The sequence below is a fragment of the Aricia agestis genome, chromosome 21, assembly GCF_905147365.1.
Source record: "Aricia agestis chromosome 21, ilAriAges1.1, whole genome shotgun sequence".
Taxonomy (NCBI): Eukaryota; Metazoa; Arthropoda; class Insecta; order Lepidoptera; family Lycaenidae; genus Aricia; species Aricia agestis.
In genome coordinates, this window is record NC_056426.1 from 1,373,614 (window position 1) to 1,400,671 (window position 27,058).

General features: G+C 37.9%; 1 protein-coding gene across 2 annotated transcripts in view; it reads right to left on the minus strand.

Annotated features, from left to right (window-relative positions):
- Positions 1-2,319: 2,319 nt before the first annotated feature.
- The window catches only part of LOC121737606 (cGMP-specific 3',5'-cyclic phosphodiesterase-like), an 80,530-nt gene continuing 55,791 nt past the window's right edge, over positions 2,320-27,058 (minus strand). Inside the window, exons 6-21 of one of the 2 annotated variants that reach the window (XM_042129266.1) lie at positions 26,478-26,596; positions 23,385-23,650; positions 18,250-18,426; positions 17,472-17,648; positions 16,513-16,638; positions 14,069-14,186; positions 12,993-13,084; positions 11,567-11,890; positions 10,106-10,259; positions 8,949-9,108; positions 8,398-8,526; positions 7,791-7,882; positions 6,640-6,811; positions 6,105-6,224; positions 4,511-4,546; positions 3,026-3,096 (exon numbers count right to left, since the gene is read on the minus strand). In XM_042129266.1, the coding sequence (XP_041985200.1) occupies positions 4,528-4,546; positions 6,105-6,224; positions 6,640-6,811; positions 7,791-7,882; positions 8,398-8,526; positions 8,949-9,108; positions 10,106-10,259; positions 11,567-11,890; positions 12,993-13,084; positions 14,069-14,186; positions 16,513-16,638; positions 17,472-17,648; positions 18,250-18,426; positions 23,385-23,650; positions 26,478-26,596 (2,245 nt within the window). In that variant the 3' untranslated portion in view covers positions 3,026-3,096; positions 4,511-4,527. Of the gene's footprint in view, positions 3,097-4,510; positions 4,547-6,104; positions 6,225-6,639; positions 6,812-7,790; positions 7,883-8,397; positions 8,527-8,948; positions 9,109-10,105; positions 10,260-11,566; positions 11,891-12,992; positions 13,085-14,068; positions 14,187-16,512; positions 16,639-17,471; positions 17,649-18,249; positions 18,427-23,384; positions 23,651-26,477; positions 26,597-27,058 lie in introns of both variants that reach the window. The other variant, XM_042129265.1, reaches the window with a different exon arrangement.

The following is a 27,058-nucleotide window of genomic DNA, read 5'->3' on the forward strand; positions in this document are numbered from 1 at the left end:
TGCGCTAAAGGAGATGGGCGCACGAGACGGGTGCCCGCTCGCGGATTTGCGGCCCGCGGCGGTCCTCCGACGCGTGCGCCCGCGCCGCGCTCGCATCCTCCCGTATTTTAGCGTTGGCCCTTATACTGCCATTATAGTGCAATTTATAGTTAACAAACTTTGATATTCGGTTTTTGGTTAATAAAAGTTTTTTAAAAATTAAAATTAGTTTATTTCCGTATAAACGGTCTTGATAATATAATATAGAGTGCAAAAAAATAAAAACCAGTGAAACAATAAATAAATTTAGTTTATTCTCTTTAGTTGTAATATTGCACATGCTCGTAAGTAGATTGGACGTAAGTATAAATAAAATATATTTAAGTCGACTAGCATCATAATACTTTAACTTATAACTTTTAGTTGCAGACATGAATTTACCTATTAATTTTGTGGTAAAAATTCTAGAAAATTGTACAATATATGAAGAAAACAAAGTTGTCAAGTTAAACTTTATCATTAGTCATTACCCTTACTTTTGAAGAAAATTATAAATAGGTACTTACACTTATTTTGTCTGTAATAAATCATTTCCGACATACGCAAGTCAAATACAAGCAAATATTATTTTATAGTGTTTGGATACTAATTTTTTAAAGCCTAAGTCATTTATAAGAAAAATGATACTCAAAATATATTTTATAACAGAGCTCAAAAATAGGTAAATCCACTAATCTGCATTATTTTGTAAAATAAATAAATAAATTATACAACTGTACCTTTGGTTTAAAATGTTTTACAACTAGTATACTTATGTAACTGCAAAAGTTAACTTAGCTGTCACTCAGTTCGTAGCAGACTGAGTAGTATCTTTATATTAACTTAATTAAAATTATAAGTTACATATCTACAGTTCGTTCAAAATTATTTTACCAACAATAATACCTTTATTCCTACAAAATAAGGGCCATTTTTATAGAAAATCTGGCGTAGAATAACTCTAAACGAACTGTGATTTAAACATAAATTATTAAATAAAATAATTTGTTTTGTAGCTTATAAACAACTAAATATTATAATGAAAGGAAGCCAAAAACAAAAAAAAGTTTAAAATATTCCATCATGATAATATCACTATTTAGTATGGTAACGAAAAAGTAGGCCAAGCGACTAGTAAGTAGTACCATTATTTTCTACGTATTCGAACCTTAGACATTTTATTTAAAATGAAATAAATAATATATTATTACAATACGTCTTAAACATTGTTATTATAGTAACAACAGTACAAAGAAGAGGAATAAAACAGCTGTAGAACTAGTAATTGAATTATAAAAAATATTTTTGTTAGGAATCAAAAAATATAAACATTTTATAAAGTATCAAAATTTTCGGGGACAACTATTTTCTGCGTCATAAAATTGAAGAAAAAAAAACAAGCTTCAAACAGCACAACCAACAGACTTGATATTTGCAACAATTTTATTCCTCAAATTCTTATAAGACTGATCAGTAAGAAATACTACTTAATAATTTTTCGTCAACTAATCTCAGCAAATTCAGTTTAGCGCCATTTGTAGTACCGTAGTGAAATGTCGTAGAATCGTCTAGATTAGTTGAGAAAAGCGTTGTTTATAGATAGAGGAAGTTACACTAGATCACAGACTATAAAATACACAGTACACGTATCTACAAGTTTTACGATAAACATTTAACGTCATACGACGTATCTAAATACGATTGTTATCTGAAAATCTTCCAAGTATCATAGATGTAAAAATTACTTACTTTTAAAAAAAAACATTGAAGTGTTTTAGGTAAACAACACGACATTATATTATATCTAACTAATAAAAATAAACTTATTTAAAAATGTCAGTGAAATGGACAGTTTATAGAAGATTTTCAAACATCATGACAATGCAATGACTAAAATATGTCCAATTGAAACAATTCACTTACACAGTTAACTTACAAGATATAATTAGGTAGAGAACTCGACAAGTCTTTAAATGAACGTGGCGAAAAAAGGAACTAACTATGCCATCATACAAAAAACGGCATTTTTTACAGTTCTTCTTTACCAGCGTCCAGCGTCCCCCGTGCGCGTTCATTTAAAGCCTTGTCGCACTTTAGCTCTTAGAAATCGCTAAAATCGATTAATTTGTCATGTTGTATAAAGAGAAAAACAACAGGTGCAGCAACAACAACAAGTAAAATTCCTATTATTATCATATTTTGTGCATTTAAAAAGGCAATATTTATATAAAATATAAATAAGTAAATAAATATAATAAATAATATTAAATTATATAATATTAAACCAAATTTGTACTTCTAAATACCATAAAGTCTTATCAAGTCAACTTTTGTTGAAATGTAGCAATGTATGAATGTAATTAATTATTTATCTAGTCACTTATCTATACAACCATACTATCAAATTGACACAGATATTAGAAAAGACTTCAAATGATTATGATAATCTAAGGTGTATCCAGTTTTCTAGGTTCTACAATTTCTACATACATTTAGAATTAAAAATGCCTTGAAATTTTACGACATTTGTTAAATAAAAACTTTTAGAATATAATATTATAATACCTACGTTCTTTAACCTATATTATGTAATCGGTTTTAGCAGATTTTGTGTTGGTTACAATTTTTTTCTAAATTAATTTGCAAATGTCACAAAAATTCATAGCCAGGGCTATTGAAAAATATTAAATGTCGAATTATTTACAAGCATTTTGGTTTCACCAATATTCAAAACAACAATTTCTTAAAAAAACAAAACCGGCGTCTCGTTCGAGTATCAAAATGGTGGGAGCACACTACTCTGTCATTTTGACGTTTCCTCAGCCAAAGTGCACGAAAAAAAAATAAAGTGTTGCAATCCATGATAACAGAATGTCCAAAAATATTACAACTTCACATATACTCGTATAAGAACACTGCGAAATTTTTGATCCTAGTGACACAAGGATCAAAAATTTCACAGTTCGCCGTGCAAGTATTAAATTTGTCGTATTATAGGATTTCTTTCGTTCTTAGTCGGTGGAAGTTGATTTGGACGGCTTAATTCGGTCCGGCTTATCAGTACTGGAGTGATTACCCCTGTAAAAAAAACATTTTTACATGACTGTGGCGAGTACCAGTCGATGACAATAATAATTATCGTTCTACGATAAAGTCCTTTCTTTTCCAGATTAAAAAAATAACAATAACTTCGGAAAAAAAAATTACTTTCAAAACTCTGGAACGAACTGTCGCCAACAGTATTTCCGGACCAATACGGCCTGCGAAACTTCAAGAAGAAAGCGTATTCCCTCTTAAAAGGCCGGCGAAGCACCTGCAACTCTTCTGATGCGAGTGTACATGGGCGACGGTAGTTGCCATAGAGTAAAATAGTACATCGGATAGTAGTTGCTTTCCACCATGGCCTATTTCCACGTTTACCCCCTTATTTTATAAAAAAAATGTTTACTAGATCCGTCTTTGATAGATGAACAAATAATTTTCAACCATATAATTATTATTATTTTTTTCCCCTTTCAACATCTGCAATCGGCTAGTAATAACCATAATCAGATCTTATCCATTATTAAATTGGGTTTTATTTGTCCAAACTCCATTAAGTAAGTCCAAGTTTGCTGTATTGGCCATTATCCTATAGCCCTATCTTTTGTCAATGTCCAGTATATTCCACTTTTTTAGTCGTGATTTATGCGTATTACTAGTAATGAGGGCTCTTACTAGTGTGTTTACATGTTCCTGTAATCTCTTTTTGTATTTGGTGCTGTGTCGTTTTGCTTCCTCTTTAACACTTAGAATGTTAAGATATTCGTGATTTTTTTTTATGAAATAAGGGGGCAAACGAGCAAACGGGTCACCTGATGGAAAGCAACTTCCGTCGCCCATGGACACTCGCAGCTTCAGAAGAGCTGCAGGTGCGTTGCCGGCCTTTTAAGAGGGAATAGGGTAATAGGGGAGGGTAGGGATGGGAAGGGAAGGGAAAAGGGGAGGGTAGGGAAGGGTAGGGGATTGGGCCTCCGGTAAACTCACTCACTCGGCGAAACACAGCGCAAGCGGCGCCGGTTTTCTGTGAGAACGTGGTATTTCTCCGGTCGAGCCGGCCCATTCGTGCCGAAGCATGGCTCTCCCACGTATGTGTTGCGTGTGAACCAAGGTGCATTGGTAATGGTTCTTAGGGCCTTGTTTTGAAATCTTTGTAGTATTTCAAGGTTCGAGTTACTTGCTGAGCCCCATAACTCTATTCCATAGGACCAGATTGGTTTCACAATACTTTTATACACTAGTATTTTATTGTGTACAGATAGCTGCGATGATCGTCCTATGAGCCAGTTCAGGTTGCTAAGCTGGAAAGCCTCATTTTTCTTTGTTTTTAGGTGTATAGCCCAGGTAAGTCTTCTATCCAGATATAATTATGATATTAAAATTTTAATTTTATTTACTGTGTTGTTAATTTTTAAGTGGAACTTCATATTATTAAAATCAACCAATAACTCACCAGTTCAAACTCAACCGTCACAACATGTGGCATAACCTGAAAATTTACATTTTTTGTTTTAGTAGGAGATTCAGTAAGTTTGTATACCATAGTAATTATATTCTCTTTTTTATATAGGTACTAACTACCCAGGTATTAGGGCCAACCCACACGTACCACAATCACACCACGTCGCAACGACAGATTAAATGCCGTCAAGCAGTGGTTGCGTGTGAACAGTGAATGGTGTCGCTGCAGCTTTTTGTAGTTGCGTTGTGGTACCGACAAAATGTCGACGTGGTTGCGTTGTCGCCAGTAGTTGCGATGTGATTACGTCCGAAAGTCAATGAAACGGACGGGGGAAGAGCGCGGGCGGTCGACGCGACGAACCATTGTAGTTGCGATGTGGTCGGTATATCACACCGACCACTTGACAACGACTGCAAAATGTGGTACGTGTGAATAGTCCAGTTCATTTACAATACGAAATATTATACACCCGACCACGTGGTGTGGTTGTGGTGTGGACGGTGTGGTGTGGGTTGGCCCTTAGGTACTTTATTACAAGATGTAACAAAACTAAGTGATAATTTTTCCATACAAAAGTGAAAAAAGTTGCTCTTCCAGCGCTGCTACTTTCACAGCGAATTCTATCACTCGAACAACAAGGCCAGTATAAATAGTCTGCTCTTAAGACAAAGAGCAAAATGAATATAAACTACGTAACGCAAAGTGGGACTTAGAAGACAAAAATACAATTCAATTTGATTCGATTCAAGATCGACTGTGATTAGCTATTTTTTTTAAGCAAGATCGACTGTGATTGGCTAATTTTAAAGCAAAATCGACAGTGTTTGGCTTTTTTTTTTATGAAATAAGGGGGCAAACGAGCAAACGGGTCACCTGATGGAAAGCAACTTCCGTCGCCCATGGACACTCGCAGCATCAGAAGAGCTGCAGGTGCGTTGCCGGCCTTTTAAGAGGGAATCGGGTAATAGGGGAGGGTAGTGATGGGACAGGAAGGGAATAGGGGAGGGTAGGGAAGGGAAAAGGGTAGGGGATTGGGCCTCCGGTAAACTCACTCACTCGGCGAAACACAGCGCAAGCGCTGTTTCACGCCGGTTTTCTGTGAGAACGTGGTATTTCTCCGGTCGAGCCGGCCCATTCGTGCCGAAGCATGGCTCTCCCACGTATAAAATTGGCTGTTAAAAACTGACGAATTAAAGTTTAATGTGTGGATTTTAACTTAAATTTCAATAACTGACGTAATTTTTGTTCTAAGTCCGACCACTTTGTAAATTCTCTTTGCTCTTAAGCGCCAAGAGCAGACTATTTATACGGGCCCGTTATCTATATATATAAAACTCAAAGGTGACTGACTGACATAGTGATCTATCAAGTATCAACGCACAGCCCAAACCACTGGACCGATCGGGCTGAAATTTGGCATGCAGGTAGATATTATGACGTAGGCATCCGCTAAGAAAGGATATTGATCAATTCCACCTCCAAGTGGTTAAAATAGGGGATGAATGTTTGTATGTTATAATACTTCTTAACGCAAGCGAAGCCGCGGGCAAAAGCTCGTGTAGGTATAAATCTGTGTGATGCTCACCGTCCTTTAGTCTTCGATGTCTTGCTGCTCTGCGACGTCTTCTCCTGCTCCGGGCTCTCTCTCTTGTCTACAACAGGAGACTTCTTCTCATCGCGAGAACTCGGCATGGCGTACATTGATCTGAAATAAGAGAGAAGGAATATTAAGAAAAAAATGATATGTGTGGCACACGGCGACGGCCGCAGTAAAGCTGTTGCATAGCATCTTTTATCAACTTGTGTAATTATAATTTTAATTCGCATACGTCTAGTCGCACGCATACAAACACCGTGCCGAAGTATGCCGAACTGAAACGACTTTATACGAGTGTTAGGTTTTTTTCGTTACGGAATTTCTTGGCTCGGTCGCCGCGTTCTCAGCCCGTGATAAAAGCTATGCAATAGCTAAAATATCCATAATATTTTCGAATTTCTTCTTTGCTATGCTAGGTCACCTTTTCTTTTGAGTTTTTTTCTTATTCCCAGAAAGGACATAGGCTACTTTTCCTATTTAAGCAGGCAGAGCCACGCGGAACCTCTAGTTGTTAAATATTTACCGTGTTAGTTTACTCCTGTTAGGTCTAGAATAACTCCCACTTTTGCCCCTTCGGAGCGAGCTGAAGGAGTTCTTGATGGGCTTGAGTAGGGTTCCGCTGGGTTCCGTCACCGGCCGCACGCAGTTCAGGGTCTGGACTGTCAGCTCCACGTCTTTGATTGGCTCGTTAAGGGCTGGAAATAAAACAACGCTTAAGAGCCTGTCCACACGGGCGTCGCATCAACGTTGCGTCGACGCAGAGCTGCCGTTTGACGTATAGCCAGCCACACGGGCGCTGCGTCATCGCAGCGTTATTACGAAACAGTCTTAATGTCAACACCCCCTCCCGCTTCGTCGCGGGGGCTGCTGTCCGTCATGTGTGCGACGCAGCGCGCCGTGTGAATACCTTGGTTATTTGTATGTAAAACAACGCAACGGCAGCGCTACGTCAACGCAACGTTGAGTGTTGACTGTTGACGCAACGCACCGTGTGGACTGGACCGTGTGGACTCTAGTGAGTGGGTTGCACCAACTTACTTTGACTAACGGCCGTTCCCAATATTTCATCTATCTCTGGTTTTGCCCTACTACAGATAGGAATAGCTCACAATTGACATAAAATATATGTCTCTAATGTCTAATGTGAGCTATTCCTATCTCTAGTAGGGCAAAACCAGAGATAGATCAAATATTGGGAACGGCCGTTAGTATAACAAAATATCAAATCAAATGTAAAATTTTAATAATGGTGGAAATGACACTATATTTAACGATACCCGCCCGCTCAATTTTGCCCGGTCATGGTTACGTCAACATGGTCAAGTGTTAAGTTAACAAAATATGTAAAAATTATATTCGAATTCATCTGTTTTATCATAAATTTAATGAGAAACTAGTTGTATCAAAAAAATATAAGATATTGTTACAAACTTACGACCACAGTGCCATCAAGCGTCAACCAGCGGAAGTACTCGGGACACAGACAACATAAATCCCCTAGGTTACGGTTAGGTGTACGGTTACATGCGCGTATTTTCTAGAAATGTTCAACCCATGTTTACGCGAGTCAGGTACGTTCTAGAAATGAACTCTCTGGAACAGTCTGGGTCTCGCCTCGGCCCATATAAATAGCCGCAGAAAGACTCCTACGTAACAATATCATAATATATTAACCTGTGAACTCCTCAATGGGTTTGTCGATGGTGTCGTGGTCGATCCACGTCAGACCCATCTCTACCTTCTCCGCCAGATCTTGCCACCGACGCCTGAAAGAGTAAATAATATTATTTTAAGGAAAAAATGTTTATTTGCATAGAATTTGCGACGAAACTTTTTCGATTTTGATGCTATCAGAGAAGCTGATTTATGGGCAGATGGCGGAACTGCGTAATTTGGTCGCGATATGTCAAACCCATTCAAAAGATAACAGCTGACATAACTGAATTGACATAACTGCCTATGAATCAATTTCAATCATGGTAAATAAGCTACTTTTTGTGAAAATGTTTGTACCTGTTGTCAGCAGTCCCGACTCCCGACATAATATTATAGCGATGAGATCTAGGGGAATCATATTGTCTATAATGATAATGATGACGACGATGATGATGATGATGAGTACATGTTGTCAGCAGTCCCGACATAATATAGCGGTGAGATCCAGGGGAATCATATCTATAATGATAATGATGATGATGATGGTGATGATGATGATGGTGATGATGATGATGGTGATGATGATGACGGTGATCATTATGGTGATGATGATGATGATGAGTACCTGTTGTCAGCAGTCCCGACATATAGCGGTGAGATCCAGGGGAATGTATCTGCTAGCGCCTTGTAGAGAGGCAGGCAGATCATGTCGATGAAGCCAACTTGCATCTGAGGTAGCTCATCTTTCTTCTCCCTAGATGTACAGAAAAAATACTTTAGAGTAGATCACGTCATTTACTCTAAAGTTACACCTAAAAAGTTTACATACCGACATGACGTATTATAATAAAGTTGTGATGCATTCCCTATCCTCCCCTATTTCCTTCCCTACCCTCCCCTATTCCCTTCCCTACCCTACCCTATTACCCTATTCCCTATTAAAAGGCCGGCAACCTGCAGCTCTTCTGATGCTGCGAGTGTCCATGGGCGACGGAAGTTGCTTTCCATCAGGTGACCCGTTTGCTCGTTTTATTCCATAAAAAACAAAAAAAATATATGTCACAGCCACATTTTAAATAAGCAATATACGCACTGTCTTGGACTATTGGTACTATTTCACCCCACCTAATCAGGATCCAACTTCAGTGAAGTTACTAACAATATCTTGGATCTAACCTGTCCATCATAGCCATGGGCTGCTGGTTAAGCTGCAGCTTCTCTAGGTCTCCCTGGTCGAAGAACTCGTCGGCTACCAGCTTGGCGACCCTGTGCTGCACCTCCCACGGCTTGGCGATGGCGGATACGTCGCATGCTGTCATCATCATGCCGCACAGCACTGAAATGTGATAGAGCTAGTAAGGCAGGGTTTGATAAATTGTGACAGCAATGTAACAGGCGTTTGACAGCAGAGATTGCAGAATGTCTGCCGTCTGCCACTGTATGCGACATTTTTGACAGAAGATATTTTGCAATATCTATACATATACATATAGTATTGGATCGGACCGTAAAATCCTGCAGTAATCGTTTTTTTCGATCAAATATATTTTAAAATAATCTTTAGAACGTATAGCATGGATTAATGTTGGGTTGCCTTGTCAAAAGTAGCCGCAAGTACCTCTAATTAAGTTGAATGTTCATGAGATAAATGCATAATTTGCATGTATATTTTTTTCAGTAAATTTTACATCATTTGAAAGGAAATGACGTGAGAAAATAAGGTATAAATGGTTGCCAGCTCTAAGTCGGCCGCAACCTAGGGTTGCCAGCCCGTAAACAGACATAGTTCCTCATCAAAATTGAAGCATCGATTTTTTTAATAATTTTGATACCAAATTAAAGTTTTATGCATTTTGTACATGAATATCCATGGTTGCCAGTTGCACGATAGCCGCAAACTCGGGTTGCCATCACTTTTGTATATGACAAATGTTCAGGCCTACAATTATTATGCCTGGCATTATTTGAGGACGTCGAGAACTCACAAGATTGCTATTTTTGTTTAACAGGCGTTTTGATTTTTATGTGTATTGTCCTGTCATTCCTCAATGTCATTCCTTCTTAATTCTTTTACTTTTCTATTGAATACACGCAAGTTTGTATTACGGGCTTTCATTTTGCTCAATTAGAGGTACTTGCGGCTACGTTTAACAAGGCAACCCAACATTAATCCGACGTCCGAGGGTGCAGATAAAAAAAATAGTGTAGCGACTACTGAGTGACCCCTCCCTCCCAAAATTTCAGGCTGCGACCGCGTCTATCCCCTTAGAGATAATAATAATATTATACTATTTAATAATTCACTGACTTCCTTACGCGACTAGTCTACTCACATTCCTTCTTCTCCCGGCTCTGCCAGTCGAACTCTCCATTCTCTACCAGCTCCAGAAACTTGGACTTTTTCTTGAAATACATCGCCAGGTCCGTAGAGAGAATTGCCGTTTCCACGACTCTCATCACATCCTTGTAGTCGCAGGGAGAGAGAGCCTGGGAAAGATAGAAAAGATTATGTAGAACTAGATATTGCGGGCGGCAACGCCGTTGAGCCAAGATTCGTATATCGCGCGGAAACCGTACATTTTCCAGTATAAAAAGTATCCATGAACCAAGGGCATGAACAGGTAATAGACAGACAGACACAATTTCCCATTTATAATAAGAACAAGGTGACAACCACATCTCCGTTTCAAAATTCTTTTATCGTACGGAAACTGCTTTTTCCCAGATAAATAGTATTCTACGTCCTATACCGAGACTTACATCTTAATCAGTTCAGCAGTTTAGGCGTGAAGAGGAGAACATATAGACAGTCAGACGGAACTACAAGATCTTTAGACAATTTTAATTGACAATTTTAATTGAAATGTATTAAAGTATTAAGTTAGCCTACGCATTATTTTCTTTATTCTTAAAGTACTAGCTATTTGACCGAGCTTAGCTCGGTATTCGATAAAACACGAATAAAATGTCATTTTTTAAAAATGATTCCTAACTAGATCGATTTATCGCCACCTAAACCCCCTATATACTATACATGAAAATAAATCGTTGGAGCCGATTCCGAGATTCCAATTTTATATATATATATATATATATATATATATATATATATATATATATATATATATATATATATATATATATATATATATATATATATTGCTCGTTTAAATGATATAAGATATTCTGATTGTTTTTTTAATACGTATTACTTTTTTAATTGACTAAGTATATAATTATAATACAATTTTATCTAAACAGAACACTTTCTGTCAGTTTTATTTTAATGAAATGTGTTTTATATATATTTTATTTAAATTATTATGTGTGTGATTAGTGATTACTGATTAGTGATTACTATAAATTTTGCATGCCTATAGTTATTAGGTAGAAAGGCTGGAACCCTGTATAATTATTGTAACATTACTTTACTGCAATTTTTTTTTATGAAATAAGGGGGCAAACGAGCAAACGGGTCATCTGATGGAAAGCAACATCCGTCGCCCATGGACACTCGCAGCATCAGAAGAGCTGCAAGTGCGTTGCCGGCCTTTTAAGAGGGAATAGGGTAATGAGGAGGGAAGGGAAGGGAATAGGGGAGGAGGTAAACTCACTCACTCGGCTAAACACAGCGCAAGCGCTGTTTCACGCCGGTTTTCTGTGAGAACGTGGTATTTCTCCGGTCGAGCCGGCCCATTCGTGCCGAAGCATGACTCTCCCACGTATAAAATAAATGATTCTTATTCTTATTCTCATAAATAAGTATTTATATAAGTATGGATAAGAAAATTTACCTGGAAAATATTATTGCTCTCGCTATTCAAAATCATAACACACTGGTCGAAATGGTGATGTTCCATTGTGGACGTCGAGTACAAAATCGCCAAAGGACTTTCTGTCTTCGTCTGGAACGCGTTGTTAGTGCCTCTATGGTCTAGGTCATGGCATAGACACGCTACTAGGAGACCTAGGATCTCCAGATCCGTCATGAATCTCTCCATATTCCCTGTTTTCAGCATGGCGAACATGGTTTGTGCGACGTTTAGAGCGTGCCTCCAGTTGTGATATTTGACTGGACGGTAGTTCTTCTTGACGCTTAAAGTCCAACGGCAGAGGACCTGAAATGATTTATTTAAATGAAACAATCTTGAATAAATATATTATGTTGATGTTGTAACAACTTCATTAGCTGGCCCCTAGACGATCAATTGTATTGTGCAATATCACCTGTGAATATCACGCTTCAATTTATATATATATATATATATATATATATATATATATATATATATATATATATATATATATATATATATATATATATATATATAATATATATATATATTTTTTTATGAAATTTTATGAAATAAGGGGGCAAACGAGCAAACGGGTCACCTGATGGAAAGCAACTTCCGTCGCCCATGGACACTCGCAGCATCAGAAGAGCTGCAGGTGCGTTGCCGGCCTTTGAAGAGGGAATAGGGTAATAGGGGAGGGTAGGGATGGGAAGGGAAGGGAATAGGGGAGATTGGGCCTCCGGTAAACTCACTCACTCGGCGAAACCAGCGCAAGCGCTGTTTCACGCCGGTTTTCTGTGAGAACGTGGTATTTCTCCGGTCGAGCCGGCCCATTCGTGCCGAAGCATGGCTCTCCCACGTATAAAACAGTTAATTAACAACAACAAAACAATTTAATTAAACAGTTAATTTGACAATTAGATTGAAGGCGCGCGATGTTCAATATCAACCCTAGGGGGCTACCTAGAGGGTCAATAATAATACTCAATCCGTAATATTGTGCAATAAAATTAGTCTAGGGGCCCAGTTACTCTAATGCGGTAGCACAGTTAGTATTTTTTGGGAAAAAAGCTGACTAAAATTCTATAAAAGATGTGCTATTATCCATAATGTCATAGATAACAGACATACCTTCGTATTTATATTACTAGTATGAATTTCAGAGTGAAGTAACGCACTCAGAGTGGACCATTAATAACTTAAATGTAATTAATTCAAAATTTTGACATAAGCCCCATACATTATCTGTCAAACTCTTCATTAAATTGAAGGTTGATCGTAATAATATCTCTGAGTACGGCGGTAAAACATATTATATTATCTTCAAAATCCGTTCAGTACTGTCTTTGTAAAAGACTAACAAACATTCATCTATTCTCACAAACTTTAATATTTATTATATAGTAATAGGAATTGATCTTACATCGTAAGGTATGTGGAACTTCTCAACCAGGTTGCACTGTAGGAACATTCTGATGGTCGCTCTGCACGTGTCTTCATCTGATAAGTCGAAATCTGTAACATACGAAGACATACACATACCTAAGTGAGCTTACACAACATTTACATAAATTCTTGTCCCAGACAATACCTACGAATAATAAAGTTTTTATTATTCGTAGGACAATACACGGGCGTATATATAGCTATAATAAGGGGGGTCCCTAACGTAAAAAAGCGGCCAAATGCGAGTTGGAATCACCCATGAAGGGTTCCGCAGCAGCAAATAGGCAACGTGTTTAGGAAATCAAAAATATTTTTTTATACACGTACCACACGGGGGGGGGGGGGGGGCGGGCCCCCCAGGACACCCCCCTTATACACGCCCATGGGACAATACACTCTTATTTTGTTTGTTGAGTTACTTCGCTGTGAAGATAATAATCATCATTTATTTCTCACCTCAACAAAGTAGAAAATACACTATTTGAAACAGTTTAACAGTAAGCGTTTAGGTAGGGCCTGAACTAGGAGTTCTTGTGACTCAGACTATCAACCCTCCACCCCATACAGTGAGCAGCACAATATTATTTCAAAAGTAAAACTTAATAAAAATTTACTGAACATAATATTACTAAGTATAGATACTTACTGTATTTAAAATCATCCACAACGCAAATGCAAAGTCCTTGTTATTAACAAGTGGTATAAAAATAAAACCAAATTGAATTCCACTTAACATTTCCTATCTCCAAAACTACTGAACCAATTTTGATGAAACTTGCAGTATTCCCTAAGATGAACAATACCTAGTACAGCGAAAAAAGAATTACTCAAATCGGACTTGTAGTTCCGGAGATATGTGAACACAAACATAACACAAATATAATAAATATATTTTTAAATTTGGCACATATTTTGTTCAGACGATATACTTAATAATAAAACACTGACATATACAAAAACTGAGCAGTTCTGGAAATATTACATACATTATACATACGGGGCGAATTAATGACCTCTTTTTTTAAGTCGGTTTAAAATCAGCCAAAGGCATACCATGGAAATGAAAGCTGTACAGGTTGTAAGTCTCTGCAGAGGGGATAACATCCTGACTGAGTCGACTCGTGTCTTCTGTTGATGCGGTGGCGTGGTACGACAGACATTCCAGAGCTACCTGCAAACAAAATACAACAAATAAACAGTGAACATTTTTTAGCATTTTCACTATTAGCAGGCCTGTCCCACTCGCGCGTTTAGGTATCGAACTGTAAGTACCCCTTTAAAGGGGCAGATCACAAGGGACTCACAAGCGAGCGGTGACGCGCGCGCAAGATTTTTTCGTCGCATATATCTATACGTACTGATTTAACCGCTGTGACAAAATCTTTATCAATCTGATAAATATGAACAATTGAAAAAAGTCAAAGAAATATTTTAATAAAGTAATTTAAGACTTTAAAAAAATATATATATAAAAAAAAGCAAATAAACCAATTTGTTACAAACAAACCGCATACTACGCATAAATAAACACAAGTTACTATGTTTAATTTGTAAAAAAATCCTGACCAGCCCCTACACTATAATCGAATATATAAAACTATAATAAAATATACGTTGGGTTACTAAAATTTGATTATTACTATAAAAAAGTTTGCTATAGTAATTAAAAGAAGATTATTTTATTTTCTAAAAGGCGACAATCTTGATTTCGTCAGAAAGGGTTTACGCGATAGAAAGAGAGCGCACATGTAGGGAAATATAATTGTAGGCGACTGCGCGGTCGGAATTTGAACTTTATAGTATCGCAGCTAGAGTTGTTATTTTTTTAAACGGGTTTCACGAGTGGGAATTCTGTTGGTACTATTAATATAATATATTCTGTGCTATTAGTCATAAGACCTGGATCCCAGAAGGATAAGACATAACTTACTCTCTCATGGATGAAACCATAGGTTCTTAGTACCTTAGTTCCTTCGTGTACTTAGAATACTCTTTTTTAAAACACGTTACTTACCGCTTACCTTTTTTGAACTACTTTGGTGTTTATGTATGGTTAATTTTAGATCGAGCCACAAAAACGTGGTATTTTAACGTTTGCCTTGAAGTCCTGCATACTTAATCAAAACAAAGTGCGTCCATAAATAAAACTATCAAAAACTTACTTAAAATTCTAGCTAAATCTTATTTTATGGCGTTTATAAATTAACATTAAATAGTTTTTAGTTTCAAATCAACGTTTCATAGATTATTATGTAATTAAATAAACTGTTTAATATTTGCATAATATTTTTAGTTAAATTGTTTGAATATTTTAGCGAATCGTAGTAAATTATATAACAAAGAGTTACAACAGACTGTATATGTGTACACTGCATAACACAGCAATTTTTTTATGATTTGTATGGGTTAGCGTCCCAGCATCATGAATTTAGCCACACGAAAGTTAAAAAATACTCTTTCAGCGCTTCTACTTTCACAGTTAATTCTACAGTGTGTAACAAAAATAAGTGATAATACTTGAGAGTGTGTACGTGTTCCTCGTAGAGAGTTCACTGTGAAAGTAGCAGCTCTGAAAAACCAATTTTTTTTTCACTTTTGTATGGGCAAGGGCCCGAGCGTCACGAGTTTCCCCATACAAAAGTGAAAAAAATTTTTGGTCTTTCATCGCTGCTACTTTCACAGTGAAGTCTCTACAAGGAACACGTACACACCCTAAAGTATTATCACTAGTTTTTGTTACACCCAGGGACTCATACATGATACACACCCTAAAGTGTTATCACTTAACTAGTTTTGTTATACTCTGTACATATCATCACTAGGGCCCGGATTGATATGTAAATACATATTTTTAATTTACGCCTTTTTCAACCTAGAATATGTTTTTACATGGATTATCATAATATTTAGACTGTGAAAAACCAAGTTTTATTTTCCATATTTTTCCATATTTCAATGTTTTTGAATGTTAAGTCCATACTCCATATTTTACAAGAAAATGTCCTTATCATCCATATTGTCATTAAAATACATAAAATACGCGTTTTATCATCTTAATTACTATTTTGTTTCATTACATTCTGCACTATGTACCTATGGTCGTGTTCGTCGGCGTAATTTTTAGCGCATGCGTCGCAAAACGCGGGCTCGAGCGCCGCGACAAAATCAAGAAATTCCGTAACGAAAATAAACCTAACACATCCTCTAACGTCGTTTCAGTTCGGCAGACGGCACAGCCCCCGTAGACAAGTGGCAAAACGCTAACGCTAACGCTAACGCTACAAAATGTATGGATTTGACATTAGTATTCGCTAGCGAAGCGATTACTTATGTCAAATCGTATACATTTTGTTGCGCTAGCGTTAGCTTTAGCGCTTTGACACTTGTCTACAGGCCCTGATGTTTGTGTGCGTGCCACTAGACGTATGGGTGTAGAATATTGCTATGCAGTATGCAATAGCTAAGCGGCAGTCCCTTAGTGCGTTGTTAATGCGTACCTTCTGTTTAGCCATGAGTTTGCAGGCGTTTTCATACATCTGAGTGTTGTGTATGCCGAGTCCGCAGAATATCGCGAACGCCTCGAATATTGATATGTCCCCGTCCGTGAATTGACAGCCGTTCTCCTGGAAGAGAGAGAGAGAGATTATTAGAGGAGAGAGAGAAAGATTATTAGGAGAGTGTGAGAGAGAGAGATATATTTAGTGTTAAAGGATTAACTTTAAATCTGGGTAAAATAATAATATTATCTCTTATAATAACGTTTTTGTACACAATCGATGTCAACCTCCGGGTCTTCGGGGGCGAGTGATGTGGCGCTGTGGTGCCCACAGTTACGCCACATTCCTGCATCGCGCTAAGTTTTCTAAGTGCGTCGTAGGCGTGGTGGCCGCAAAGGAAGATCTTCCGACCGAGCGAGGTGTTATGCTCGGTCAGGCCGGAGCCCCTGTGATACATTTCAGCTGTCGTATGTAACTGGGAGAACCATGCTTCGGCACGAATGGGCCGGCTCGACCCGAGAAATACCACGTTCTCACAGAAAACCGGCGTGTTTCGCCGAGTGAGTGAGTTTACCGGAGGCCCAATCCCCTACCCTATTCCCTTCCTTACCCTCCCCTATTTCCTTCCCTTTCTATTCGTGATGCAGGAATTTGGCTAATTGTGGGTACCGCCACAAAAGCGTTTTTTCTTTGCGCACGTACCATCTATCTCTACCAAATACCAACCTTATTAATCAGCTGCGCCACGCCAATAACGTCCCTATAGCGTTCACAATCGACAATCGGCATACAATATCAATAAAGACGTTTTCTCTCTGCACCACTTACTATCTTTCTGTACCAAACACACGCCTTATTTATCAGCTGAGCCACGCCAATAACGTCCTTATTCGCGTTCACATCGTTAATGACGTTTTTTCTCTACATCACTTACTATCTATCTCTAATACATTACTCACCTTATTTATCAACTGCGCCACGCCAATAACGTCCTTATTGGCGTTTACAATCGGCATACACAGCATAGTTCTGACATTAGCGGCATCATCTGTCACTTCGCTCTCCACGACCATATTGTTCTGCCGCCTCCAGTCGTTCACGTCAGAAATGTTTAGGGCTTTATTGGATTGGGCTACCTGGAAATTGAATGAAATAACATAAATAGGCTAACGATGATTTTGACTGATGATTTTTACATAACATTATAATATGTGGCTAAACACACTAGGCCGAAAAAACGCGGCTGAAGTTCGGTGTGATTACGCCTGCAATGTATTAAATTACCGATGACACACCATGCCACATTGTATGCGTAGCGTATTGCTGACGTAACCATGCCGAACTTCGGCCGCGTATTTTCGGCCTAGTGTGTTTAGACTACGACTACGTTGTGTAAAATGTAATAGACCAAGAGCATACGACCAGACCTTCCTTAGTTTCGTAAAGCTGAAATGTTACCTGTTTGTGGCCTTTACAGCGGTGAGAATGACCGGCAACCATAGTTTCGGTCGCGAGACATAATATAATAATATTCGACAAAGTTAAGTATGTAATGAAGGGTTTCTAGAAAATATAATAGTTGAGGCTTCTTACAGACGAACGGAACTTATCGACAGCAGTCGAAGGCTGCCGTCGACTCCTGTCGACGCGTGCCGTCGACAAGTGCCCTTCGTCTGTAAGCGCTCTAAGTCAAACAACATTAAAGCTAAGTATTCCTTAAATATCTGCGTAACTTACCGCCAAAGCGATACACGCCAGCGTCGACCTATAGTCGTGTCGCGGTGTGAGTGTAGTCCGGGAGTGGTGCGCTCCCAACTCGAACAGGGTGTGAAATCTCGTCGGCGCGGGCGGCGGTAAAGCCAGGGTGCCGCTCTTGCGACCCCCAGGCCGCTGGACGATGCGCTCGAGGTGGCTCTGAAAAAAAAAATATGTCAACAAAATTGCTGTCAAAATGATCTCAAAAATTCATGTCAAGTTGAAGTGTCAAAAATGTGGGTATTAAAATGATTTTAAAAAATTGCTGGCGAGTGGCGAGGGATAAAGTTATAAATGACTCTTGCGACCTCCAGGGTGCTGGACTATTCGCTCGAGGTGACTCTGGAAGAAGAAAAATGCAGGATATTTCAGAAAAATTCCAGTTTTTTCGGTTCAGCGGTTTGGCCGTGAAAAGGCAACAGACAGGCAGACAGACAGTCCGACATACTCATATCTGTCGATCTGTTTGCTATCTCTTCACGGCCGTCGGGTGTGGGTGTCAAAACTCAATCTTGCGACCTCCAGGCCGTTGGACTATGCGTTCCAGGTGGCTCTGGAAAAAGAACTTATGTCAAGTTGGTTGTAGGGAATGCAATCTTGGACCGAGATTGACTACTCAAGATCTTGGCGTCTTTTTTCTGAACCAAGATTGGTCAGTTCGAGATCTTGTTGAGATTCGGGTCGAGATCTTGGTCGCGAATCAAGATTTTCGGGATTTTCAAGATTGAGCAAAATAATTGAAAAAATGCGTTTTTTTGCTGCAAATTTAGTAACCAATATTAAAAATAGTAACCAATATTTTAATATTAAGTAATATATTATGTAAAACATAACAAACTCAGTTTTTACAAATTCAAGTTTTTTTTAAACATAAAAATCGGCGCAGCGCAGACGACAGACTATCCGTGACGCACTTTTTAGTCCGTGGAAATAGAACCTATAGCACACGACGCGTAGCGCAGACGTGTGCGTTACTGCATATAATTTGGCAATTGCATAGGTTCTATTTCCACGGACTAAAAAGTGCGTCACGGATAGTCCGACGTCTGCGCTTATCTGTCTACTATATTATATACCCTTAAATCTGTGGTTCGCGCTTTGCAGCGCAGGTATGAACAGTCTGAAAATCTCGAAATCTTGTCTTGAACTATTTTGTCAAGATCGCGAACAGGATTTCGAAATTCAGGATTGATGGCTTTCAAGATTGAATCTTGGAAAATCACAAAAGATCTTGGTGGAATCTTGATCTTGCAAGATCGAGATTGCATTCCCTAGTTGGTTGTTAAGATGGGAGGGGCGAATTCGATAGGTACAACAATAGGAATGACGACAAGGTCAAAGATTAGGTGGTTTTTTAAAAAAAATAAAGACGTAGCGATAAAAAATAAGTATTCCCAAAATTTCAGCTTCATAACTTATGTATTTTTTTGTTATGTGCCTTCAGAGATGGACAGTCAATTCGATTTTTTTTATAAAATTCCTTAATTTTTGTATAATATCATTCGTTAAGTTATGAAATTTATAAAAAAAATTCTTATGAAACCACTTTCATAAACGCAATATCGAACAAACTGGGTAGGCGTGACGTCACAGTTAGCTGACATTTTGTATGGAGCGTTTTGGGAAGGTCTATTTTATGTGAGTTTAAGCTATCAGAGTCATTTTTTCACCGATATTTCTATTTTTGAATGGTCCTTCACTTACCAACAAGAAAAAAAAATCGTCATGCCTAATAAGGGACACATCAGAGAAACGTCGGTGAAAAAAGGTCAAAATATATCTGGTAATCTAATTTTTTTCTCTTTTAATACATTTAATATAAATAACACACACACACACACACACACACACACACACACACACACACAGAATTAAAATATTGTTATAACTTGTTTTTTTGTAAATCTTTTTTGAAATGTATTTTACACTACTAATAGTTATGGAAGGACGAGTTCACCTGACACAAGTGTCTCAAGACACTTACTAGGTGGATCTCATCTCTTTTGTATATTATGTAACAAAATTGTGAAATAAGGAAATAAATTATTATTATTATTATTAAAAGGACTCCCTTACGGCCGCACTCAGATACATTTAATAATGATTTAAATTCAATTTAATGAAGAGTTTGACAGATAATGTATGGGGCTTATGTCAAAATCTTCATTTAATTAGAGGTACAGTTAAGTACTATAATTAACCTTCGTCTCTGAGTGCAGCAGTTAGTTCAGAACAATCCAAGATATCATAAATTAAAAATTATATAAAATACACCTTCTGAAGACGCTCCATACAAACTGCTACTAACGACTGAAGAAAATACATAAGAAGAAGAACATACCTCCTTATTTTTTATCGCTACGCCGCTTTTTTATATAGAAATTAGAAAATCAGCTAATAAAAAACATAAACTCTAACATCATCTCTCGGACAGTCACCTACTCAGACCTGTCTTTCTTAATTAAATTAAAAAGCCTTATATTGTAATTTTCTGCTACACTTGCACCAGAGGCGTAGTTAAAGTTAAAGTTATCGTCAAATATGGCGTCCTGGACTTTTACTAGGGATTTCGTTATCGAATTGGATATTAGTCTGTAATGATGTAAAATCATTTGACTTTTTGTTATGATTAAAGTTATAGTTAAAGTAAGTTGGTGCAACCCACTCTTAATAGACAATTAGCCCGGCCGCACATTGTTCGAATTCTGATCAGAAACAGTTAAATTTCGCCGGACCGCCACCCCGCACACTATCCGAAATATCCTTCCGGCGAGTTCGAGCTCACTCGGCTCAGTACAAAATGTAAGAGACAGCGCGGACGTTCAACTGTTTCTGATTAGAAATTTCGGACAATGTGCGGCCGGGCTTAAGATTAGTCCATACCGCCCTTTTTTCCATACAAACGTTGTCCCCTGTTTCCTCCCTGGATAATGCTAGTAGAGTTATAATTTTTTTCCTGAATATCTATGGCCATTAATACAATATCCCTATGTTTTCTTTTTTTTCATAATTTAATTATTAAATAAGATATGAACGTTCAAAAACCCAAAAAAATGGCCAGATTTTCCGTTGTGTTCAAACGTCCAGAAAACAGATTTGGCTAGATTATACAAAAAAAAGCAAAACATAGGAACACAGCTCAAGCCTTTTTTTAATCTTTAATGAAAAAAGTACTTAAATCGGTTAAGTTTTGGAGAAGGAATCAGGGGACAACGAATCGTTGATTTTCTGCAGTTGTCTCTATCGCGTTCTGCGGTATAGGCTTGAGGTAAAAGAGACAGCTATAGATATTACATGTACTTTTTTTTCATTTCTCTAGCCCCTGGTGTATCCTCTTAAAAGGACAATAAAAAGGTAGTTGAAGTAATAAAATACAATATTATGATACCAGTTCACACACGCAATGGAAGCATTCAGAAATGCGTCAATACAACATAGAACTATGTTTACATACTTTATTTAGAAGAAAAACATAATAATATTATGTAATACGTTTTACTAGGAACTACTACGTCTGTGTTAAAACTTATAGTAGGGGAGGCAAGTGTGCTATTTGTGTAGTTACTCGAGCGCCGCGCGCTCCGTGAAGACCTTGTAGGTTTTGTAGATTAGGTAAAATGGAGAAAAAATTATATGAGCGTTTTTTTATTTTAGCTGTGCGTTAAGTAGCAACAGCCATTTTAAAGTTATGAAAAAGATGCTTACATAGGTAATTTATTACAAGATTTTAGACAACAACTAACAATTACTAAATAAAACATTTAGGCGAGTGCGAAATAAAATATTTGGAAAGCTTAGATTTGCAAATCTAAAGCTTAATTTTTTTAAATTTTTAAATGTTCCCCCAGGCTTACCATACCTTCAAATCATCAGCACTTTATGTGTAAGCCTATTTTGGGTACACTACACTCAATATCCCTGATCTTAATCTGACAAATCCGATGACATTTCAATATCTACTTGAAAATAACTAAGAAATCTTACTTTTATACCAAAAGTCAAATTAATCAAAAGTCGCGAAATCCCCTCTTAGCCTCCCCTACTATTATTAGAATTTGCTACATTGCTGCATAGGTTGGTTAGCTAAGTACAAACTTTTTTGTATACTTTGTTGTAATTTTGGATCTTTTTGTTATGTTTGCAAAATCGAAGAAAGGTTCTTGCTGAGATAAAATTTAAAAGAAAATACGCGAAAAAGGACGGCATAAGTGATAACCTTTGTCGAGTCCGCTGGTATATAAGTGTATGTATGTAATACATAATGTATAATGCTAACAATTTGTATTCACGTAGTCTCCCATGTTTTCCTGTTACCGCACGCAGACTTGATCCTTCCATTCATAAAGATTTTCCTCCTATGATTCAAGAATATGAAGGTGTTTCATACGAATTTCGACTCTATTACTGTGGCATAAGGTTTAAAATTGGTTATAGCTTTATTTGCAGCATGTAAAAGGTCTGGAGTAATAACTACACGTAAATTTCGACTCTACTACTAAAGCAGGAAGATTTAAAATCGATTACAGGTTAATCTCTAGTTTACTACGAACATGATTTTGTAAGTGAAATCGGTATTAGTAATCTTCCCGGAAAATATCCGCGGGTACCGTACAAATGTTGCTGCTTCAAATAGTAAGTCTTCATCCTTCTTTCCTACCTACTCTATATCCTCTTGCAGGATACACAGGAACTTAGGAAGAGATTTCGATGCTAATAGAACTGCAATTTTGGTTATTTTTGTCAAACTCTTTTTTAGCTATTGTAACTTTTTACCCATGAAGTTTGCATCTGCAACAGAACACAACTTTTTGAGCCCTAGTGCAGACCATAAAGTAACCGCAGCGACTGCAGACACCTGAATATTAGGTAAAGGTAAAAAACGAAAAGACTGTTGACTCATTATCAAAGCGTCAACAGAGAGTGACCGTAACGACTGCAGACACCTAATAATAACTCTTGTAAAAAGTGACTTTGTTTTTTTACGCGTTTTTGAAGTAAGAACGCGTAAAAAAAACAAAGTGATCGTAATGACCGCAGTGACTGAAACCCCACATGGTGATGAACCGCAACGATTGCAGATGCCTCAACAGCGACCGCAGCGACAGCAGCGCACTCACCGACTCGCAGTGGTCCGTGTCCAGGATGAAGACGGCGCACCGCTCGCACTTGAGCAGCTCCCGGGCCTCAGTCATGATCTTCGTGACCAGGCACTCCAGGTTGCTCTGCTCCTCGAAGATGCTCCGAGCCAGCGCCAGCAGGATCTGGTTTCTCTTGTACTCCAGGACGCTGGTCTCGAACAGCTGCGCGTTTTGGATTCCGATGCCGCAGAAGGTGAGGTACCGCCGGAAGACTTCCACGTCACGGGGTGAGAATTCCTTGGAGCCTGAAAATGAGGATATTGTATTGACTGAAGTGAAAAGTAGAGGGTGTTTAAAGGTCGCGTCATGAAAGAGAGGGTCGTAATCATAATAATACTAGGTGACGGGAACCGCTTAATTTTCTGGGATGAAAAGTATATTTTGTACAATGGAATACTGTAGTATCAAATGTCAGATTTTTTAACTTTTAAACGGGCAAAAGGCCCACCACACATTCCCACCACTGCAACTCCTGTGTCCTTATTTTCCGTATCCAACTCTCGTTAGTCAGACTCTAGTCTAATGTGTCGCAAGTTTGTTCAAGCATAACGTAGGGTTGCCTATAAGACCTGTATAAGAAAAGCAACCTCATTTAAAATACACTCTTTGGCCAAGCTTTGTGAAGATGTCAAAAAAATAGTGTGGCGCTCGGGGACTGCCGCGGTAAACCTATTGGGCCTATTGCAAAGCATTTTTTATCAACATATGCAATTATAATTCGCATACGTCTAGTCTCATTTACACAAACACCGTGCCGGACTGAAACGACGTTAGACGATGCACAGCAACGCCTCCGCTGTGCCAGTCGGAGTGGGGGGTGTTAGGTTTATTTTCGTTACATAATTTCTTGATCCAGCCGCCGCGCTTAAATCCCGCGATTTAATCTATGCAAGTTTATAAGAAAATAAAAAGTAAAGAACAAAGATCAGACGAATGATCCATTAAGACGCATTCTCTGCAGAACTATTCAAATTACTTTTACAGTTTGAAACTAACATAAAATCCATTACTGCAAGAATACAAAGTTCTAGAGATGCTAAAGTTTTAATTGTCAACATTTCCATCGTAAAAGATTGTGGTAAAAACAAAAGAACAAGTAGTAGCGGATTGTTCTTATTTCTATAGTCTTTTCGCGGTAAGAAGATTGTGAGACAAGAATCCAAGCAAGTGCGGTCACGAATGGTTTTGTACCATTGAAGAGGAAAATGGGAATATTGACAATACAGACATTGGAAATCTATATATATAATATTGAAAGGTGACTGACTGACTGATTGACATAGTGATCTATCAACGCACAGCCCAAACCACTGGACGGATCGGGCTGAAATTTGGCATGCAGGTAGATGTTATGACGTAGGCATCCGCTAAGAAAGAATTTTGATAAATTCCAATCCCAAGGGGTTCAAATAGGGGATGAAAGTTTGTATATAATAATACTATTAACGCGAGCGAAGTCGCGGGCAAAAGCTCGTATTATTATAAATGGCAAAGTGTAATATGTCTGTCCACATGCTCGTTACGTACGATTTATCGATTTTGTTACAATTTGTTATGGAATATATTTTGAGTCCTAGAAAGTTTTGGCTATCCTAGAAATTGTACGGTTTCCGCTAGGTACCTGAATTTAGGTATAACTTAGAACTTAAGTAGACAACATCTACTAGAGTCTAGACCAGGGGTCGGCAAGTAAGTTTTGGTGGGGTCCGGATACTGTGGGAGTTTTTTTACGAGGTCCAGAAAAAAAAAAACTTGTCCTGTGTAGCTTGAAAATATTATTTTAATACACTTAAAAAGTATACGTATACCTTATCTATGTATTAATTGATACTTGGTATAAAATACATTACAATATTTGCGGTCCGAGATACGATTTTTCGCGGTCCGCCTGTTGCCTACCGCTGGTCTAGACTAATGAGTAATGGGCCTTTTTTACTTCGTAGTCAGGCAAAAAGTATAAAAAGTTAATTACAAGACGTCAAAGTAATAGTGTAGGAGTTACACTGTATTTAATTTGTTGATATTATCGAGTCAGAACATAGACGTACCATAAGTAGGGATCTAGGGATATCTCATATAAACTGGACATTATAATGTCTAACGAATAAATATTTTATAAAGTAGCCAGTACACAAAGGCCCAAGATGGCCCACTGTAGGCCACGCCATTGCGCACCTCAGCTGGAAATCGTCTGCCATCATACACCAATACCCTGTTTATAGAATGGCGATGGCTTGTAGTGGGCCAGCATGGTCCCTGTGATGAGGCACCTTTATGTTTACATTAACCTTTTTTCATTTTGAATTCCTTTAATAGCCTTTTGTGACAAGAAAATGTCCTGCGCCTTATCTCCAGCCAGTCGTGTCGTGTAATTTTTTTTTTAATGAAATAAGGGGGAAAACGAGCAAACGGGTCACCTGATGGAAAGCAACTTCCGTCGCCCATGGACACTCGCAGCATCAGAAGAGCTGCAGGTGCGTTGCCGGCCTTTTAAGAGGGAATAGGGGAGGGTAGGGATGGGAAGGGAATTGGAGAGGGTAGGGAAGGGAATAGGGTAGGGGATTGGGCCTCCGGTAAACTCACTCACTCGGCGAAAAACAGCACAAGCGCTGTTTCGCGCCGGTTTTCTGTGAGAACGTGGTATTTCTCCGGTCGAGCCGGCCTTTTCGTGCCGAAGTATGGCTCTCCCACGTATAAGTAATATGAGAGTAAAGAAAGATTGACTCCAGCCATCTCCCTTTTTTACATTTAGTAACATTTTTGACCATTTTATTTATGCAGTAGATGCCTCAAATTCATAACCTCTCCTCACGCTCTAAATAGCTTTTCGTAATTGAGGATGTGAGTTGAAGAACACGATAAGTAACATTTTGTAACAACGGACATTTACTTATTTTTTCCGTTATATTTTGAACAAACCTTGTAACTTATCTACTTCATCACCTGGCTAATATATAAAATGTACAGGTTTTTTTTTTTTAATCTTTTTCCGCCCTTAAGCCTCCATAAAAACGGCAATTTTTTACTGTTACTTAACATCTCATAGCATCTGTATGGTACGTCAATGCTAACCATCAGTCTTATTGATGATCTGCGCCACGCCGACCACGTCCCCCTCGTAGTTACATATCGGCATGCACAGGATCAACTCCGTCTTGTAGCCAGTTCTGGCATCTATCTCACTGTTGAACCTGCGAAGAAAGAATAATAGGTACTATTAGGCTAATTAATACTATTATTATCACTGTTAAACTTGGGAAGAAGTATAATACTGTCAAATAAATATTGAGCCATCGTTGATTGATAAGAACGAACTATGGTAATGCGACGTAAATCCATAAAGTTAATATACCTAGCGGTATATATATATATCAACGATGGCTCAATATTTATTCTTGTATATATATATATATATATATATATATATATATATATATATATACAAGAATTGCTCGTTTAAAGATATAAGATAGAAATCATGTTCAATCATGCTTGTGTAAGTATACGTACACATATTTTTCACACAGAAGAAAACCATTTTTGGTTTCGTTTGACAGCTCGAGATTGTTGCTCTATTTCGCTAGGTTTATGGATTTACGTCGCCTTACCATAGTTCGTTCTTATCAACCGATTAAACAAATCAACGTTGCAGC